Source organism: Meleagris gallopavo, chromosome 3 (assembly GCF_000146605.3).
Source record: "Meleagris gallopavo isolate NT-WF06-2002-E0010 breed Aviagen turkey brand Nicholas breeding stock chromosome 3, Turkey_5.1, whole genome shotgun sequence".
NCBI lineage: Eukaryota > Metazoa > Chordata > Aves > Galliformes > Phasianidae > Meleagris > Meleagris gallopavo.
Window position 1 is genome coordinate 84,817,609 of NC_015013.2, and position 21,224 is coordinate 84,838,832.

The 21,224-nt window shown below is 35.7% G+C and overlaps 1 protein-coding gene across 3 annotated transcripts in view; it reads right to left on the reverse strand.

Annotated features, from left to right (window-relative positions):
• The window catches only part of ASAP1 (ArfGAP with SH3 domain, ankyrin repeat and PH domain 1), a 166,043-nt gene that overhangs the window by 44,097 nt on the left and 100,722 nt on the right, over positions 1-21,224 (reverse strand). For all 3 annotated transcript variants that reach the window (XM_010709318.3, XM_010709319.3, XM_010709317.3), the window contains exons 5-13: positions 14,355-14,500; positions 11,633-11,707; positions 11,201-11,250; positions 8,897-9,026; positions 8,095-8,180; positions 6,110-6,185; positions 5,234-5,320; positions 1,865-1,965; positions 1,396-1,465 (exon numbers count right to left, since the gene is read on the reverse strand). In XM_010709318.3, coding sequence (XP_010707620.1) covers positions 1,396-1,465; positions 1,865-1,965; positions 5,234-5,320; positions 6,110-6,185; positions 8,095-8,180; positions 8,897-9,026; positions 11,201-11,250; positions 11,633-11,707; positions 14,355-14,500 — 821 coding nt within the window. The remainder of the gene's footprint in view (positions 1-1,395; positions 1,466-1,864; positions 1,966-5,233; positions 5,321-6,109; positions 6,186-8,094; positions 8,181-8,896; positions 9,027-11,200; positions 11,251-11,632; positions 11,708-14,354; positions 14,501-21,224) is intronic.

Here is a 21,224-nt window from a genome sequence, read left to right on the forward strand (position 1 = left end):
AAACAAAGCTAAAATCTTCATGGCAACTCCTCCTGACTACTTGAAAGGCCTTCAAGAAACAAAGCCTTAATTTAGAATATGCTATTTTTTTTTTAATTGTTTCATAAACAATGCTCATGTTATTAAGCTTTTTTTTTTTTTTAATAAGTAATCTTAAAAATTTTAAAGGAAAGTGGGAAGCTGGAGATTTGGAGTTTCAGAACTTTGAGTAAATACAACTACTAAAATAATTTAAATGCAGCATAGATTTTAAGACATGATAGGCTAATATGACTAAAATATTTTGGATATATATAAACTCATGAAAATCTATAGAGATGCTGAATTTATCATAGCTGGCAGATGTAAACTAAACAGGAGACATGAACTTATCAGTAAATACTCCTGAACAGAGTTTTGGAAGTTGCTCATGTTAGAAGCTGTACAACAAGTATTAAGTAGTGCCAAAGCAATAAGACAAAAATATCTACAAAAGTATTTCCTACATTGTCAAGTTTGTTTGGCAGAACAAGCTCATCAACACAGTATTTCTAACACTCAAGGATTAGCAGACTGTCATGATCTGAAACTTTCATAATTGGGTTCAGATACAAGACCCAACAAGAATATTACTTTCCATCGGGCACTGCTTTTAAACAGTTACAAACAAGAAAAGGAAAACTATAGCCAACTTTGCAATTCAAAGAATTCTAAATTGACAGGATTTAAGCTTGAAAAACATATTTTTAAAAATGGTGATAACCGAACCATAACCAACCTAAGAACTGCTAACTAATCTCAAGTTATTTGAGAAAATGAAGTTATCTTTAGGCACTGATAGTTGTGGTCAGTGGAATTTGGTATAAGATAAAGGAAGTGTGATGAAATGGATCCATCTCCTTTAACAATAGTAACAGGGGAAAGAAGTTTTTAATTTTAAATAAAAGCAATCACACTTTCTTAAAAGCAATTGATATATTTGTCATTTCCTTATCAAAGGAAATCAAATCACTTAAAAAAGAATTTTAAAAATTTCAAATGTCTGTTTTCAAGTCACATTTATTAGCTGAGTGATTGTTGTTTTTTTTTAAACAAAACAAATACGTGTGCATCGAAATGCATCTTGCGTTGAAATAAAATATCTGCAATACAGATGAGCAAGTTGACCAGTCTTCCTGTACACTTAAGAGCTAGAATCACCATTCCCTAGTGGTCATTAACTGACAAAAATGCTACAATGAGAGCAACGAGTATAGCAATATTTTGTTAAGTCAACCTCCAACTTTTGGTAAACCACAGAACTTTAACAGTTGGAAGCAGCAGCATCTTGTTTTGCAAGAGCAGATATTAACACCAACAGATCCACTGTGAAAACATTATTTATTATTTTAATGAAGAGGTATAAAAATATCTTACCGTTGCATGTGATATGGTTAAAATTCCATTTTTAACAGTGCACTTTCTTCTTTGCCATACTTTCCTTAACCTACACAAGAATATCAACAACAAGAACAATCAGTAGCTAGATATAATTTAAAAACACATTTTCATGTTATGAAGTTTGTACAAAGACTGTCCTAGGAAACAGTGACAGACACAGCTACTAAACATTTCAACAGATGCTGGAGATCTATGACAGGCCTTAATCAGTTTTTAGAGCTTTATAAAGACAAGGGCTTTTTTTTTTTTTAATTTGACATAGGATTTTTTTTTTATATTTTTTATATTTATTAGACTAATTTCATATCCATTTTCTGATAGCAAGTCACAAGTATTTGTAGCACATGTATTAGGACAATGTGCCTTAGAAGTCCACGATACGAAGCAGTTAAAAGCAGTGACTAAACATAGTAAGAGCTCTTAATTATGCACTTCAAGAACATACCCATCACTCTTCTTTAAAAGATAACCTTTCTTCTCACTGCCATATTCCTTATTCCCCTGAAGTTGATGCATACTATAGCCTCCTTGCCTGCTCTGTGAATCCTAAAACAAAACCAAAACACCATTAACATTTCCTAATATGCACAGTATGTTTTCCTCATCATTATGCATTACCTCTACTGAAACCTTACATATTATTAACAAAAAAAGAACTCCTAATGCATGTTTTACCTCTAATTTAGAGTTTGCTTTTATGTCAACTGATATAAAGTTAACTGAATGGTCTTGAACATGACTTCACAAGGAGTTTTGAGTATACTATATGGCAAATACCCACCTAAACATACCACCTTTTTAAAATACAGAATCTTAAAACTGCATAATCTTATAAACAAAGAATAAAATGCTGATAGCAAATTTCAAATAGAAAGCAACACAATAAAGCATGCAGCTATGCACAAATTTACCCAAATAAAAACAAATGGCAATAATCATTTTTATCCAACTAAAGATGTACGCAGTGTTTGCATGAGTTTTAGTGAATGAAGTCAACTAAAAAAGCTTTTGTTTGATTCACTGAAACAAGAGAGTGAAATGGATAAATGCATTATAAATGCATCTGAAAAAGCCCACAAAAGTTCATCAAAACAGTGACTTACTCTCCTAGACTTCGATCACGAAAGGCAAAAACAACAGAAAAAGTGAAAGCAAATAATTTAAAACAAGAATTATTGTTTTATTTAGAAATATACACCTTGAACATGAATTTTATAATCCTCACATCTAGAAAGACAATTATCCTTTCTAATGGCATTACTAGAAATAAGGAAAGAACTCTTTATGTAAGTAGCTCATCAGGTACAAAGCATGACAAAATTCTGTACAACATTGCATGTATGACATTGGCTTCATAGAAGCAATTAAAACAGCTGCAGGATCAAATCTTAATAAATACCATCCAGACTTTGAAATGTCTAAAATGAAAGCTATACTGTATCATTCATGAAACTGAAACTAATTCTAAATTTCTATTAAAGATCACGCCAAAAATTAGTTTTAAATATTTGCAAAAGAAATATAATTAAGGATATATTATTTTAAATGAGACTGAAACCGTCCCCTCACAAAGCATCTGACAAAAATCCCGAAGAACAAACCACCACCAGCACCAACAGAATGGAAATCAAATTACTTTTGTGGCAATATTTCTCAGTGTTTAAATCCTACAGTCAATGTATCTCTCAAATCTTATACTGCATCCTTACAAATGTGTTTTGTTTTGTTGTTCTGTAATAAATCACGAGTTTCGAAAGAAGTGATTTAGTAGAACTGTAGTTGTAGCAGTTGGAAGCAGCACGAAGAACACTGCATATAGTACAATGCCATCGGTAAGTGTTTGCACCATCACAGTAAGCAGCTGATTTGTTTTAAGTCAATTTTGAATCCCCCACTGAAATGAAGGTTCTATTCATGTTAGCATAGGTAGGAGTATAATGAGATATAACTCCTGTTCCAAAAAGTTTATTAAATGAAGAGTTAGGGAAATAAAGCATCAAGAAGCAGGTATGAAACATGAATGTAAAAATTAGCTAAACTGAAAGTAAAGCTGTCAGCTGCATTTGTAAAAACAATTAAGATTGAGAATACCAACAGAAATCTGCATTAAAGGTTTGATTTCCTTTAAAACTTAAGTTTTTAATCTGTAAGCATTTTTAGCACACCAAATAAATACTTCCCATAATTAGATTATCACTTAGAATTTTTTTTTAACCAAAAAATTGAAACCATAGTCATTTTACAAGATCAGCTATTTCTTGTGCAAAATTACATAAACTTGTTACGAAAATGCTGTAGCAACATGAAATATTCTATGTAGCAGAGCCATTGGTAATTTTGCTTATTATTCATGAAGCTACAACACTGGTGCTTCTGCACAATTCCATACTCAAAGACTGTTAAGATGTTCTCAAGAACCAGATAATTCCATGCATGGCTGTAAGAAATTCTCATTGATGCAAGGGACAGGCATGCCAGCAAAGTCTCTAAGAGCCTTACAGATGTAACATTACATGAATGTCTTGAATACAAGCAAAAGTAAAAAGGCGTATTGCATTATGATCTTGAAAGAGCAGGGAACAGGGTAATCAGTTAGGGCATGACTGATTCTTTCCAATAAGGTACGATATGAGTATCAGTTTTTTCATGTGAGTTTAAAATCAAAATGATCCCGAATATTTCAGTAGATTCAACAGCCATGCACCCATCTCTCCTGAAATCCATGATGGAAAATCAGTTTGAGATGATGAGTAGGAAGTCTCATTTATCTAATGAGAATTCCAGAGAGATTAACAGTAGCAGAATTTATAATCTGGGTGGGAATCACAAGCTCAAGACTTTCTTCTTACACAAAAAGTCACTTCTACACACAGCCAGAGCTTCAATTTCACAGATTCAAAGATTTTGCTTGAGTTGGAAGAGACACTTAAAGTCTCTTTAGTCCAACTTCCCTGCAGCGAACAGAAACATCCACTGCTAGATCAGGTTGCCCAGGGCCTGATCCACCCTCACTTTGAAAGTCACCAGAGATGATGCTTCAACCACATCTCTGGACAACCTGTTCCAGTGCCTCACTACCCGCAACGTAAAAGTTTTTCCTTATATCCAACCTTAATCTCCCCTCTTAGTTTGAAACCATTTCCCCTTATCCTATCACAGCAGTCCCTGTCAAAGAGTCTGTTCTTTCTTTCTTATAGTCCCTTTTAGTTAGTTAAAGGTCATTCTCAAGCTCTCCCTGGAGCCTTCTCTTCTCCAGGCTGAACAGCCCCAGCTCTCTCAGCCTCACCTCATAGGAGAGGTGTTCCATCTCTTGGATCATTTTTGTGGCCTTCTTCTGGATGCGCTCCAACAGGTCCACGTCTCTCCCATACTGAGGACTCCACATCTGGATGCACTACTCCAGCTGAGGTGTCACCAGCACAGAGCAGAGGGCCAGGATCACCTCCCTCACCCTATTGACCACACTACTTTTGATGCAGCCCAGGATTTGCTTGGCTTTCTGGGCGCATGGCTGGCTAAAAGTCCAGCTTGCAATTCACCAGTACCCATTACCAATTTATATTTTTTCCTGGACACTTATTCTTGATCACTGACAAGGATAGGACACTGAGCTACATTAAGTATTTATCTGATCAGTAACAATTCTTGAAGTAAGCTAAATAATATGCCTAAAAGAAACATGCATTTTTACACTGACCGTTGAAATGCAGATCAAAATTCTAAATATCAGTTTTGCAATTTTCATGAAGTATGAATTACTTTCTGAATTCAGAATTCACATCATCTCTGAAAATAACATGTTTAAATTATTTACCTCCTTCTGGTCAAGCTGCAGAGAAGATTTTATCAAATCACGAAGAGCAGTAAGTTGTTTCTTTTCTTCATCTTGTGTCTGCTTTATCTATAGAAAAAGACTATTATACTCTAGATGCTATTTAAAGTTGCTATGCATTCTAATAAATTATTGTAAGTGTTCTGAGCCACCAGCTTAACTATTCTGTAATACAGCAGTTTATTTTCATAAACTAGTTTCTCATAATGTGTTCACACAAGTATTAATTCAAAAGCAAGCTAGAAAGAATACACAACTCTGTATACGCTTCTATGTTAGACTTTAGTGGTTCATTATGCCTAATGTAACTAAGTCAGTCACTGAAATATTAATTTAATAACTCCAGTAAGCTTGACAATTACTTAAGGAATAAAAATACTGTTTAATCTAGCCACCAACTAGAACAGCAAGTAGAATTACTGTAATTCTGATTAAAGAATAAAAAAAGCACTGGAGTGACAAATGAAGTTTGATTCTACATTATTACATGCCTCCCATTAACACCACAAACAAGTCAATTAACACAAACTGTGATGCTATCAAGCAGTTTGTTACAAAAAAGTGCAAGTGGCAGCCAAAATTGGGGTTAGTAAAGTAATAGAACTTAAAGCCTCCCCTTTTAAGTTATGCTTGTTTCAGTGCACCATTAAATCAGTAGTAGATTGACAGATGCTTTTCCTTACAACTGTAACTACAGAGTAAAAGGTGTAAAATAGAGACAAGATGCATTTCTTCATTTTAACTGCACACTAAGCTTCAAAGAACACACTTCTAATTTACAAAGATATTTATATTCAATATCTAGATGAACAAAAAAATTCCATTTTTAGACATTAAAATATTCACAAGTAAACTTACATTATATAAGTCAGCAGCCAACTTTTCAATATATTGTTTAAGTTTATCAGCTGTTTTCAAGCCATCTTGGAAGAAACTGCAATGAAAAAATACCTGTGATTCATCAGGAATACAAATAATTCATAACAAAGTAATCTGGCTTTCCTTCACTCTACCCTCCCCAAAGACAATAAAACATTTATAGCTCTTGCCATGTTCAGAGCAAAACAAACCTATCTGACTCAGTTCAAACAGTTTTACTATCAGTCTAACTATCATCAGATGGTTAGAGTTCACATTCCTCTAATACTGATATACTTCAGATTGAGTCCAGAAACATTTTATTTACCTTGCAGACTTTAGCTTCACCATATAAAAATATAATGAGCTAAACAAGAATTCCATACGTTAGTATATGAAGTGGCAACACCCGGAATACACGCAAGTCTTGCCAGTTAGTCCTAGTAAAAGTTTGACCATTAGCCTTGTAAAATGCTATAGATACCACACATTCAAATTAACAGCACTGCTGAAATCACTATAGAAGTTCATTACAAAGCACACATGCTATTGTAGATAAACAGAAGTCTGACTTCTATCCTCAAGTACTTACTTTCAATTGCATATATGGACAGATTCGATACTCATCTCTGAAAATTTCATGGACTGGTTTGGGTTGGAAGGGATCTTGAAGATCACCACGTTCCAACCTCCATCTTGTAGGCAGGGACACCTCCCTCTAAACCAGGTTGCATTGTTTTCTGTTTGTTTTGAAAACTGCTCCTAGTAGTTTTCTAAGTACTGTGCCTTCCTGAAATGGAGCTACTCCATTGTAACTTCAAGAGATAACAAGTTAGAGAGAACATTTTTTGGCTTATTTATTTTAAATCACTGTTAGCCTACATGCTTTCCTAGCTGAAGTCTATTTCCTGTATTTAATATATCTCAGGTGAAATTCTCATGTTTGCTTTGACAATTAATGACAAGGTCATAACTTAATGGTTTCCCCTCAAGGGATTTCAAAGAAATTACTGGCTTCCACAGTGATTTTTAAATTTACATGAGACTATTTAATTGAGTAAACAATAAACTAATTCTAAAGTTAATTCCAACTCCTGGTTCCACATAGGACCACCCAAAAATCAGACCCCATGTCCACACTCTTCTTGAACTCTGGCAGCTCTGGGAAGCCTGTTCTCTGCCCACCACCCTCTGTTGAAGAACCTTTCCCTGATATCCAATCCAACCCTCCCCTTTTTACCCACTGTGGTACCCAAGTGGGTAACAAAGAAATGGCTTTAACACTCAAGGCTCGCTATCTGATGATTAAATCACAAGCTGACTTCAAATTTAAAGCCTCTAAGTTATGCAAATGTATTTACAAACAAACAAAAAAAAACCACTGTAGCAATGCACTGCATTATTTCCTTTTGAAACAGCAACACTGAAGAGAGAAGTGAGGGCCTAACCCAGGAGGAAGCAAGATGTGTAGGCAGTGTCCACCTCATTTAATCTTTATGTCCTCTTAGATCCTGTAAAATCAAAGGAAAGGCTAAAATAACTTTGCCACATTCAGGTGGAACCAGTCAGCCTCCAGAGGTTCTACCTAGGCACTATGCAATGTGCACAACAGAGAATGTGAACAATGCTGGTGGGTCTCCGGTCTGCATTAAGGACTCAGGAACTTAAATTAACTTTGTATACAACATGCTGGGTTTTCTCCTCAGCCTCTCTCTTCTTCGCTCCCCTCTTCTCTCCCTGCCACAACTTCTTTTCATACTCTGTACTGAGAGACTGAGCAACTTGATGTAGCTGTAGACGTCCAGAGGAGCAGGACCATGTAACTTTAAGAAGGCCCCTTAGAATCATAGAATCATTTGAGTTGTAACAAGTCACTTGATAGATCATGATTATGATAAGTACTCCCAATGTCATCAGAACAATGAGAAAAAAAACACCTGTGTAAATGAAATACTATAAAGAAAGCTTAAAACTACTGCACTTACTTGCACTGTGCATGATAATATTTAATAAGATTCTGCAGAAGGTCCACACCTTTTTTCGTCTTGATTTCATTAACCTTAATAAGATACTGCACAGATAGTGAAAAAACACGCTGATTATCATACATTATAGCATTCAACTATTTTCAAACAATACAATATCATTTACTTAATGAATCAATCAATTATCACCGTGTTTAACTTGTAGTTTGTGAGTCAACACAAGTCCAACATAGGTAAGCACAGTATGAACTAAGTAGCAGTTTCTATGGACATTCCTAAAAAATTAAAAACCACCCAAATTCAGGAAAAGGTTTCATTTTTTTACATCTATAAGAAGGCACCTCCCTTTTAAATGCTACTACAGTATTTTTAGATTTTCAGTAATTATAATTACAATGCAATTTAAAGCAATTGCCATTAAAATGGAATAACTATTAACACAAAATTCAGTTCTACAAAACTAATGTACCACCATCACTTGTCAGTTTATTCAGAATTTAGAAACTTCAAAAAATAAGTGGGAAGAAAGATATTAAAAACACTTCCTGAAAAATAAGAAATCTCTTTAAGGTGGATTCTCAGCCCACAAACCCTACTGTATTAAAGGAAAAGAATAAAACAAATGGAAGCCCAGTTTTACAGTCACTAAAAAATTATCTCTGTGTTGCTGTATTATGTTACATGGAAATAATTTCCTGTCTCTTTTCTCCAAACGATAAGGTACATTTTGTCACTATTTATAACCCACAAAGCACTTTGTATGTTCTGGTGTCAAAATTAAAGGATGAAACTTCTGCCTTACTTCACACATCTGCAACTGAAACAGTCGCCTTTCCTTCTCCATTTCTTCTGCAATCTCAGCTCCTGTAATTTCAGTTCGTATCATCCCATGTTGTTTTGCATGTTCTCTTTTTTCCTTTTCAATTTTTGTACTGAAACAAGTTAGAACAGATTTTAGACAATTTTTTCTATCATGTGATATTTTTTTATTATTATTTTTAAGAAAAAATAACGGATTAAAGAAGATGATTTCCTCTATATCAAATCTTCTTTCTACCCTCTCCCCTACCCATTCTTAAAAATGTGCCTGGTATAACAGTTATGAAGTCGCCCTTCTTGCCTTCAATTCTTTAATTCTTTCCTCTAGTTTGTATGCTGTGTAGGGGGAAAGGAGAATCTGTTTTTTCAACATTATGTTCTCCATCGCTGTCATCTCTATATACTGTAATGTAAATCATACATATCAGAACCTACTGACTTGTCTGATTGAGATATTTTGCCATTTTCCAGTCAATTCCTTCTTTAGGAAACAAGAATCTTAAGAAAAGTAAGAAGGCAGCATATGAAGTTTATCACATGTACTAAGTGGTATGACTTCCAATCATTACATTTTAAGAGAAAGTCAATGCTGAAAGTAAGTATGAAACAGTGAAATACAAATAAGGAACTAAGAGGTCATCCTATAGCTTCTTAATCGTAGCGTTATAGCATCACTTCCTTACTTAGATTTCAGAGCAGTTTCTCTACTATTGCTCTGTATTTCTCAAAACAGAGTAGAAAAACCTAAACAATGTATTTTTCCTATCTAGCAGCCTTTCCAAGATACAAATCCTGATTAAGTTCAACAAGGTCAAGTGCAAGGAGTTACACTTCAGACAAGCCCTGCAAAGAAGGACATGAGGGTGCTGGTGGATGAAAAGCTGGACATGAGCCAGCAGTGTGCCCTTGCAGTTTGGAAGGCCAACAGTATCCTGGGTTGCATTAAAAAAGGGGTGGCCAGCAGGGAGAGGGAGGTGATTGTCCCCCTCTATTCTGCCCTTGTGAGGCCCCATCTGGAGTACTGTGTCCAGGCCTGGGGCTCCCAGCATAAAAAAGATGCAGAGCTGTTGGAGAGGGTCCAGAGGAGGGACACGAACAGCAGAGGGCTGGAGCCCTTCTGCAAGGAACAGTTGAAGGAGTTGGACTTGTTTAGCTTGAAGAAAGCTCCAGAAATACCTCATCGTGGCCTTCCAGTACTTAAAAGGAATTTATAACATGGGCACAAAGTGATAGGTCAATAGTGAATGGTTTTAAACTAGAAGAGGAGAGATCTACATTAGACGCTGAGGGAAAAGTTTTCACTCAGAGTGGTAAGGTGATAGAACAGTTTGCCCAGAAAAGTCAATGTTTCCAGGGATGAGGCAAATCCAAACATGGTCAGGTCACTGAGGGCCCAAGTGCCTGACTTAGTGGTTAGCAACCCTGCTCATAGCAGGTGACTGGAAGTGGAGGAGCTTTAAGATCCCTTTCAACCCAAGCCATTTTACAGTTCTATGAACCTGAAAAAGCATTTTGTGTTTCAGACTGGCACTCTGGGTAAGAGGGAAAGAAAAAAAAAAAAGATTTGTTTGCTTATTGAAATCTGACCATTAAACAATGAAAACTCCATATTTCTTTCACTGATACACTGAAAAAACTGCAAAAGAGAGGTTGGTTTTATTTTTTTCCCCTCCCTCCCAGATAAGAAAGGCATGAAGTTCGCACATATAACAAAACACTTTTCATTTTGAAGTCTGTCAATAAACTTGATCTGACATTTGACTCCAAACAAATTTTGGGAAATAAGGTTCTCTGGAAACTTTAATTGTCATATGTCACTCCTTCTTGGTCTGAATAAGCCTAAGGTCTGAAAAGCTATCACAGTAAGAAAATATTTTTTAAATCCAGAGATATTTTTTCTTCTTTCTTTTTTTAAATTAATCAATACATCTTATGCATATGGTTATAAGTTTGCATAAATGCCATCTGAAATCCCCATAATTCATTGTACAAAATTCACTAAGCATTAAACACCTTCCTTAGACTAAACAAATACTGAGCACTCAGTATTTCACGTAGGATAAAACATTTTATTTTCAAGTAGTAAGGGGAGATCATGATACAAAATTAAAAAAAACAACAAACAACAAAACAACACAGCTGCCTTTCACATATTTAGTTTTACATCCACAGATAAAGTACATAGTCAGGAGCCAGGAGGAACAGGGGAGGTAAAGAGAGATGGAGAGAGAGAAGGTCTTTTCCAACCTGAGTGATTCTATGATTCTATGAATATGAAAACACTTACAATTTGGTTTCATAATCCTTCCAGGCTTTGTCAAAAGGCTTTTTGAGGTCCTTCAGAAACAAACAAACAAACAAACAAAAAGTCCTTAAAGCATTTTTTAAAACTTTAAAGGTAAGATAACATCATAAGTAGCAACAAAATAATTTCTTTTTAACTAACATTTTTCAAATAGCTATTAGGAAAAAAAAAGCCTTTCATTTTTAATCTTGTGAAATATTATATCACCTTCCTGTGCATCTTAAGACAAGAACTTAGAATGAAGTTCTACAGCAGCATTTGAAATTGCAATCACTTGAATTTTGAGGTTTTTCTTTAGACAATTTACATAAATAGATAATAACGGATGCCAACAGAAGGAAATGTCTCATGGCAAATGGAAAAACCGTAAGAAAGTTGAAAATCATTTCCATTAATACTATTTTCAACACTTACCCCTTTAACACCTTTTAGGTCTCCTTTTAAGAGAGAATCCAGGGTGAAAATAACATTGTGGCTTAAGCCCTGGAGCTGAAAAAGAAAATTACGATACTGTTAACATTTAAAATATTCATTCTGATTCTATGAAAACATTGCCAATATGTCTTATAACTTCACTAATGAAGTTGTAACCATCTCAGATTTTCTAAATTAAATTGTAAATTCAAGTCTGGAAAGAATTAATATACTTTCACACAAATCAGATAGAAAAGCATTACCATTATGCTCTAGATATATAGGGCAATATAAATATTTAATTTTAAAAATAACACATAAGAAAAGTTCTGGAAACGCATCAGGGTAAGCTTCAATCTCTTCTAACGACGTAGTTAAATGCTGCATAATCAGGTTTTTATGAATAAATGTTTCTTACAGGTTCCTGAATGTGAAGCAAGGACCTGCTATGCTACAGTCAGGCAACATGCAAGGCCGTACGTTGACTCACCTATGAGCAGCAGTTGCAATGAGTCATCAGCTCTGTGACTGCTCCTAACTACTACAGAAATCTGTTCTTCTCACCTGATGTGGAAATTTGGCATCTATTTTAACACTTAGTAGTTTAAATTTCATGCTATTCAGCCTCTGCCAAGTTGATTACACATCAATAGAAATGTTCATTTTTTTCTGTGTCAATGAGGGTAGAAAAAACTGCCGCTGTGTTCCTATTTGACCATATGCAGACATGTCTATAAACACTGAAAAATCAGGATGATAGGAAGGAGATGTCTATTGACATTGCTGCAGTATAGCACCCACAACAAAAGCTTATTCATTTCCTATTCCACCAGTCCATTCACTTCTTCCAAAGATACCTTGCTAATTCTACAGCTTCACCACGAGTGGAGCAGATGGTTACGCTCTCTGGTGACAGCACCAGGACCAGAGAAAATAGCATGGAGCTGCATCGGGAAAGATCAGGTTGGGTGTTAGGAGAGGTTCTGCACCAGAGGGCGGTGGGCATGGAACAGGCTCCCCAGGCAGTTGTTATGGCTCCAAGCTGCCAGGGCTCAAGGAACATTTTGTTTGAACAACTCAGATTAGGGTTTGAATCTCGAGCGGAGCTGTGTGGAGTCAGTAATTGGTCTTGATGACCCTTGTGGATCCCTTCCAACTCCAAACAGACTATGTTTCAATGATCTCAGAAGGAAGAAAAACTGGTCACTTTATTCAGTGGCTCTGTTACAGGCTGGTTTTGGATGACAGCCCACTGAAGTGTAGTGGCACTCTCTTTATTTCACTGGACTTTAACTTCAATTCTGATATATTACAGATGATGAAGACAAGACTCAAAGCAGAAATAAGTACAAGCATTTGTGCTGGGGGTCCTCAGATATCCAAAGCAGAAGCAGTCATCAAGCGCTGCGTGGGCTACAGGAGGGACTGGCTTTCATGTAATTCTGCTTTGCAGCACTTGAAGGCCTCTCATTCAAAGAATAATGGAAGAGTAGAAAATAACATGGGAGTTCATTTGTGAAGATACAGAATTCTAAAGAAATAAACAAGATGAAATCACCCACAATGAACTATCTGCTTGTTTGTCACAATGACACCAGCTTATTTGCGCCTGCCCATGGTGGGACAGTTTTATTCACAGTAGCTCTTAGGGTGCTATGTTTCAGATTTGTGATAAAACATGCTGTTGATTACACACCAGAGGTTTAGCAGTCCTGAGAAGTTCTTATGCCAAGCAAAGGCCAGAGAAGTTGAAGAATTTTGTAGGACATACAGTCAAGACTGCTGATCCTATCTGACCAAAGAGTTATTCATAGAAATCACAGAATCATTTTGGTTGGAAAGGAACTTGAGTGATTGAAAATAGATCATCTTTAGGCAAGGACAACTTCCACTAGTTTAAGTTGCTGAAATCACTGCAACATGACAGGAATGCCTTCAATGATGCCAAGAAAGATCCCAGAAGTTTTACAGGTAAAAGAAAGTGTGTAACATTGTTTAATACCTTACACACCAATAAGCTTGGAGAGAAACCAACCTAAGAAAAAATATGAAACTCATTCTTCCCCTTTCTGAATGTAATGGCATTTAAACCCATGAAATACGTACTTATAAGAAATGTGACTTCATTAGTTTCAGTGTTCAAAGATCTGCTTGCTACTCTCATCTGAAGTAAAAGGCTTGAGACTAATTTCAGATGAGAAAGAAAACTTCCTTTTTATAAAAAATAGAAAAATAAAAAAAGGAAAAGCTTTAAAACATCTTTGTAAGCCTACTAATTAAGCAATAGATATCCTGCAAATCACAGGGAAAATGGACTACTATTATCCCCAAATCATTAAGTATTCTTCGAAAGGTGAAAGCTTCTCCTTTTTTGAAGAGAAGACAACTGCAACTAATGGCATTGAATTTTTAAGAGGAAAGATCTCAAGTCAGGGAATGACTTGGAATTAAGTTCCATAGAACACACTGAGAATTAGATCTCAGTTGCCATCTCAACATTTTCAACTTTGTCCTCTCAACTGCCAATTAAAAAGGAAACACAGCAAGTTTGGAATAACACCCTTTTTGCAGACAGTCTCTGAGATAGCATTATTTCAGTTTCTGAAAAAACATTAAGCATCTTTACAATTATCATCAGTCATAAGGAATGTGAAATACAGTACAAGAAGGTTTTGTGATTTATTTTGGAAAAATTAAATTGAGAAAAATTGAAACTCCTCACCAGGTTCTTCAGCAGCGTTGATAACTCTTTAGTAAGCGTGGAAAATTTTACAAAAGCTGTGCCAAGATCTGGATTATCCCGACTTAAAAAATTACTTCCAAATTTGTCCAGTACTTGTGCATAGTTTTCTTCATTTTGAACATGATCTGCAAAGAAAAAAAATTAAGAGTCAGGAAGTTTTTTTCTTGCAGTCTATTACTTTACGCTACTGTGATATACTGTGAAATATTAACAAAAAAGACAGCATTATTTAAAAAAAAGCCACAGCATAATGCATTTACTAAAAGCTAATTAAAATAATTTTAATATTAAAAATTATTTAACAAATAGATGAACAAATCAGCCACTTGAATTGCTTGGGAGTAATTATATTAAAAAGCTCTGTAAACAGTGATAAAGATCAAACAACATTTTGTACTGTGTAAGTGACACAGGAATTTACAGTTGTACACACTTTGATATAAGCATTACTGCTTGTAATAGGGGTACTTCAACAGAACAAGGAGTCAATGGCATCAGATATAACTAAGCAAAACTCATGTGAATCAGACTGCAAGTTGCCAAGAAGCAATTTGTCTTACAGGAAAATATTCCCTTTTCACCTGTTTGTAAAACTGAGTTACCCCCACAGAATGGAATGTCTGTTAGCATACAGCCAAACACTCGTTTTAATACACAGCCAGTTGGACAGTGAGAGAGGACAGAACCAAGATGAAATTGAAGCCAATATAAACAAGTAAAATTCTTAACTCAAGGATGAAGATAACTCTGAATTACAGATCATTGTGCTGGAAATGCTTTTAGTGTTTCTTTTTGGTATCTTTTTTTTTTTCTTGCATTTCAGTGTCTGTAAAATGACAATCTACCACTTGAGCTATTTGAGGCTGATTTTATCACATCCATCTCTCTATGGAAAATTTTGGTATAAGTTAGATAAACATTTAACTTCAACAAGATTCCCAGTCTACGTTTTGTTCTGTAAGCCACAGACGCAAAAGTACAGAGCTATTCCAACAACTGCACATTCCTTCAGTGAAAGAAAATACATATATTTATAAAAACTATACATAAAAACAGATAAAAATGTTTTATATAGAAGTCAGTTGCCAATAGGTATTCTGTTTTCCCCCAGTAGTCCTTCAAAACTGTATTTTCTTCAAGTTGCTGTAATGCCAGAGAGCATTTGTTTTTACTTTTAATTCAAACTGAAAACAAGAAAAATAAAATTAATAGCACAAGCTTCAAAATCAGGCTTGAGGATAATGTTCCACAATACATGGATCTACATTAACATTAACTAAGAGTTGGTTAAGAGATAAAGAACACTTCAGAGGTTTTACAGATACCCAAAATAGACCACTAAGGAACTAGTGGAAAAAGAAAAGTGAATCTCCTACTGGAATTAAAAACAACAAACACAACAATACCACCAAACGATGGAACTGCCAAGTTAACAATCCCCACAGATGACAGAGTAACATTCTAACACCAGTAATTAACACTGAGGTTTTCAAAAGACCAAATATTTAATCACATATCAATATGGAATTGTAGCTTGAACATTATGTTTTTAATAAGAATAAAACTGTTTCAAAAGCATATGGTTGTAATCAAATAGCTTAGCATTAAAACCAAGGAAACACCTATATAATAACAAAATACACATTTTGTTTTGATGCAAAAGCTGCTGCATAAATGTACACAGAAGACTTGAGCTAAGAAGGAGCTTTGGCTTACATAGTTCTGAGCTAATAAAGCTGAAGTGTACCCTACTGTTCTTGGGGAAGGGAAGGATAACGGAACAAAGAAAGAAACCTGTTAGGTCATCAAGTCCCTGTTCTGGTCATAGTGCAGCACTTCTAACTCCAGTATATTTCCTAACAGTTTGATTTTAAGTGCCAAATTGTTTCATAGAACATAAGAGACATCCAAGAATAATTACTGAAAGAGAATAAAGAAGAACAAGCTGAAGACTATTTTCTTTATCTGTAGAAAGGGAAAAGATATTCCCATTCAGAAAAAGGAAGTAGACTGTTGTACAATCCATAGAAAGTTACACTGAGCAACCTGATCTAACTGTTCCTGTTCATCACAGGGAAGCTGAACTAGATGACCCTTAAAGGTGCCTTCCAACTCTAAGGATTCTATGATTAAGTTCTTTGGAATCCCATACTACAAATCACTAAACCTAGGCATGACAGATGTATTCCTTTCACTTTGTAATCAGCAAACTCAAAAAACATTAAAGTTCTGTGTAACAATGAAATATTTTCAATTTTTACATAAGTATCAACAAGCCTTGTAAAAGGAGCAGAAATACTTTCAATTTATGAAGAGGCACTGTATGTGATCTTAAAGATACAGATGGAAAATGAAATCTTCATTGAGACCTATTCTAAAATGGAACATAGGAAAATCCAGCATTCTTTCAGCATCAAATATGTCCTGAGTTCCCCATAGGCACCTCACACAAATACAGAAGTGAGTTCCCAGTGTCCTAACAGAATTTCCTTTGGATAAAGAAACGTGTAATGTGCACAACTTGATGCTCACTTCCTTAAATAAAAGTACTGTAGGGAGGACTTCAATAACCCTCCAGAGACACTAACACTGACAGTAGCATACACTAATGATATTTTCCTTCTAAAACTGGTTCATATCTTCTTATCATCGTGAGGAAAGCTCAGCATTGTAGTGAAGATATATCAGCTTCCCCAGACCTCCTCCTTCTTCAGCATCTCCCAGAGAGTTACCAGGAAAACAGACATCAGGCTCTGCTCCCATCACAGTAGGACAGGCTCCATGACTATGCCCTCCCCAGCGGGACCTGACAATTAAAGCCTTAACTTCCCCTCATCTTAAACAGTTTTATTCTGACTTATAAGCCTGCAAATACTGAAGAACAGAAAAGGAGTTAAGTAGTTTACAGAAGGAAATATCCAAACACAGCAACTCCTTGCTGACATTAATTTACTGACAACTACTTTGGCATATCTGATTAAGTCTGACAAAGAAGAATCACAGTTCACAAATCTGACATTGTTCTTAAGTTGTACTTATAGAAGTGATTTGTTCTCTGAGCAGACAAGGGAAAAAAAAAAGAAAAAATGAAGGTCAGAGCCAAGCCGCATTTATGAATGGAAAAATATACACATGAAAAAGACACAAAAGAACAAGAAAGCTGAGAAAGCTGGCAAGGTTAAAGAGAATGACAAAAGACAACATTTGAAATAAAGCATGCTTTCTCATTCCATCCCTCAAAAAAGCTGAAAAGAAATAAATAGAAAATAAAATCTTGGACCATCACATTCTTTGCTTCTGGAATCAGATTGTTGGAAACAAAAGTCATAAAAGTCTCTTTCAAAATCACTGAGAACAATGTGCATCTTAGTGAGTCATAGGTTCCCTAGATTTGACATTATGGGAGAAGACAAGCTAAAACAGAAAAGTAAATGACCTTCACATCTGTGTTCATCTAACACATTTAAAGAAGTTCTCATGTAAGGAATTTCTGTCAGCATTGCTTCAGAACACTTAGAGATACTAAGAGCCGAATTCGATAAGAGCTGGAAAAAAAAAAAAGAGCAACAAGTAACAGAAAAGTAAACTATAAATTGTCAAGTCTCATTTATGACATCCTCAGTACAACATGGAAAACAAGACAGTGTTTTTAATAAGAGCTCCAGAGAAAGACTGGGAATTTAAGTACACATCGCCAGAGCAGCAATGCTGACATATTCCTCCTCAGGCAGAGTTGTAAGAATTACAGGGCAGAAGAGAATTGGTGGATAACATGGATAAATACAAAATGCTAAACAAGAAACAGGTTTCATGTTGTGGAGTTCTACTTCAAAAACTACTTTTCTCCCACAAAATCAACAGGAGGGGAAAAAATGGAAATCGAACTGTGCTGAATCTGAACAGGTGCATCCTTCACCAAAACCCTCACAGGAACAAAACAAACTGTGTAACAGGGATGAGCCTCGCATACAGAACCAACTGCTCAAATAGATGAGGTAGGGGGAAAGGAAACAATGCAGTTACTTTTCTTAAAAGGAGTTCACCAATGAAGCAGTTCATGATAAGGCTGACATTACTTAGCAGCATTTAATGAGCTAGGAAAAAAGCTTCACAGTGAAACTCTGCTGTTCTTTCAACATACAGCACTGCTAAGCTTATTCAGAGCACCAGAAACAAAAGCAGACTCCAAATCAGAGATATCTACAACAAAAATACCCATACTGGAGTTTGAGGTATACCCTTTCCTTTATGCCCAGTAGAGAAAGAGTTACAGCTCATCCTAACATGAATGCTCAGTAAATCCTATGAGGCTCGTCTTAGAACTCCACATTTTGATGTGCTGAACAACAGATGAAGCTGTGCGTGAGGCAACACACAAGTAATGTTATAAAGAAAAACAAGTCCTGGTGTTATATCACCTCAATATTCAGTAACCAAGCAAAACAAAGATGAACACTAGAAATAAGAAAGAAGATGCAATGGAGCAGCATAAAACATCATAGTGTGCTTAGATCCCGAATATATAGTGTGTAGTTCGCGTCCCTGTAGTCTCTCAGTAAAAAGGAAAGGCTATGCTGCCATTTTGGAAAAAGACAATGAGGATGACTGAATGCATGTGACAGTTTCTGTAATAATGAATTAAAAACAGACTAGGGCTGTTGAGCTCAGACATGAGATACTGTGGCTGATTGTGGAGAGTCCCCAGTCTGACACCAAAATAGCCAAATGAGACATGCACAGGACCAATTCTCTTCTCAGAGGACTTGAGACCTGAAAAGGATGCATGAGACAACTTTGAAAAGGAGCAAAGATGCATTTAACTAGATTGATAATGGACTTGGCAAGCTAAACATTTACATTAATGGCATTTCGTTAGGAAAAAAAATCTAAAAAGTTTAAGTATTGAACACCACAGTATCATTCCTGGCTTTGGCAATTCTAGACCTTCATATAACTGCAAGATGAAAAAAAAAATTATTCCATCTTTGCACTGTTCTTCTGTTCTTTCCCTTCGAGTCTCTTCTACTTATAATTGTAGCAGACCAGGTGCACTGCTCATCCCATTCCAGTACTTCTGGTTGCGCATGGATTTCATGACTTTAAACAACAGAGAAATATAATCTTTTTTTTTTAAATCTGGAAGTTATACCAGTGGACAAATAAAACAACTGTTGAAAACGTATAGCAAAAAGAATTTGTGCAACCTACTGCTGTTAGAATTTAGATCAAAATACTATGGGAAAGTTAGTCAAAACAGATTCTCCATTAAATTCAGGCACCAGTCATGTAAGACAAGATCCTATCTACAGATTCAATGTATCATGACAGAAATAAAGAGCAAGCTATATAAGAAAGAGGTGGTATGAAAAATACATCCATTTGGGTGTCTAGGTTTCATAAAAAAAAAAGTACTTTCCACACTAGTACTTTCTTTTAGGAAAAAATAGGATGAGACTTTTCTATGGGATTTCCACATTTCTGTGCTGGTATGCTTTCATTTCCACTGCAATAGTTCCAAATCTAAATCTGACAGATGCAGCTGGGTGACTGTTAAATTCTTTCAATAAGAGAATTCCTTGAGGTTCATAATATAGCACAGAGTAAATACACCAGGGGGCTGGAGTGTAAGGTTTTCCGAAGAGCTGTGTATGAGATATACTACATGAATAGCACTAAGTGTTACTTCAGAGGAAAAAAAAAAAAAAAAAAAAAAAATCAAAAAACAAACAAAAACAAACAAAAAACACTACGACCTCCTAAAATTCTCTCCCTGACTTTCAGTAGAATATGAATCATTTTACTGATCTCAAGAGAGAAAAATATTGTATTATTCCTGAATAAGCATTCACTACTCTGGCATGTGCTCTGAAAGGAGATTAGGAAGCAGGGGAGCAACGGAAAATATTCCTACTCTGTAAGTAGATACGGTCTCACCTTCTAGCAAACACGGTTTATAAAACAGAATTCCAAATTCTTTTTTTCAAAAGTTAGAGGCTTTCAATTTTGTTCCTACTAATCCTAGGATATCAGTGACTGTACAAATTGCTGCCTGCACACCTTTGCAAAGAACAGTGTGGGCTATTACAAAATCTTTCTGAAGAGGGAGCTAGAGTACTAGGTATGGAGCAATCTTTATCAAAAGAATTCATACTATCGATCGCTTTTGAAACCATACTTGTTAAAAAAAGAGAAAAACAGCTGCTTAATAATCGGTGGTCCCTTTTAAGTATCACAACAGCCAGCTAAAGCTACTGACCAACTTCCTATAACTTTTACACAATATGACAAGTTCATAATACAGAATGAGCTACTTATAAGCATTTAAAATAAAAATTTATTACAAAATTCAAATGATACATAACGATCCTTTAGATTTCACCTATTTCAAAATATGAAAAAAACTTCTGTTCTATGATCTTTAAGCAGCTTTGAAATTCAGTAAGTAGACACTATGAAATAGAAAGAGCTGCTATGACATCTGAGTACTTTTAAAAGCATAAAAGTAAATCTGTGTTTTAAACAAATACTGCAAATACTAGACCAGTCGATGGATAAGAATTTGGTTGAAAGGCCACAGACAAAGGATGGTGATCAATGGCTGTATGTCCAGGTGGAGGCCGGTAATGAGCGGCATCCCCCAGGGGTCGTGTCTTGGGACTGGTGCTCTTTAACACCTTTATCAATGACATCAATGACAGAATCGAGTGCACGCTCAGCAAGTTTGCTGACGACACCAAGCTGAGTGGTGCGGTTGACACGGTAGAAGGACAGGATGCCATTCAGAGGGACCTCAACAGGCTGGAAAGGTGGGCCTGGGTGAACCTGATGAGGTTCAACATGGCAAAGTGC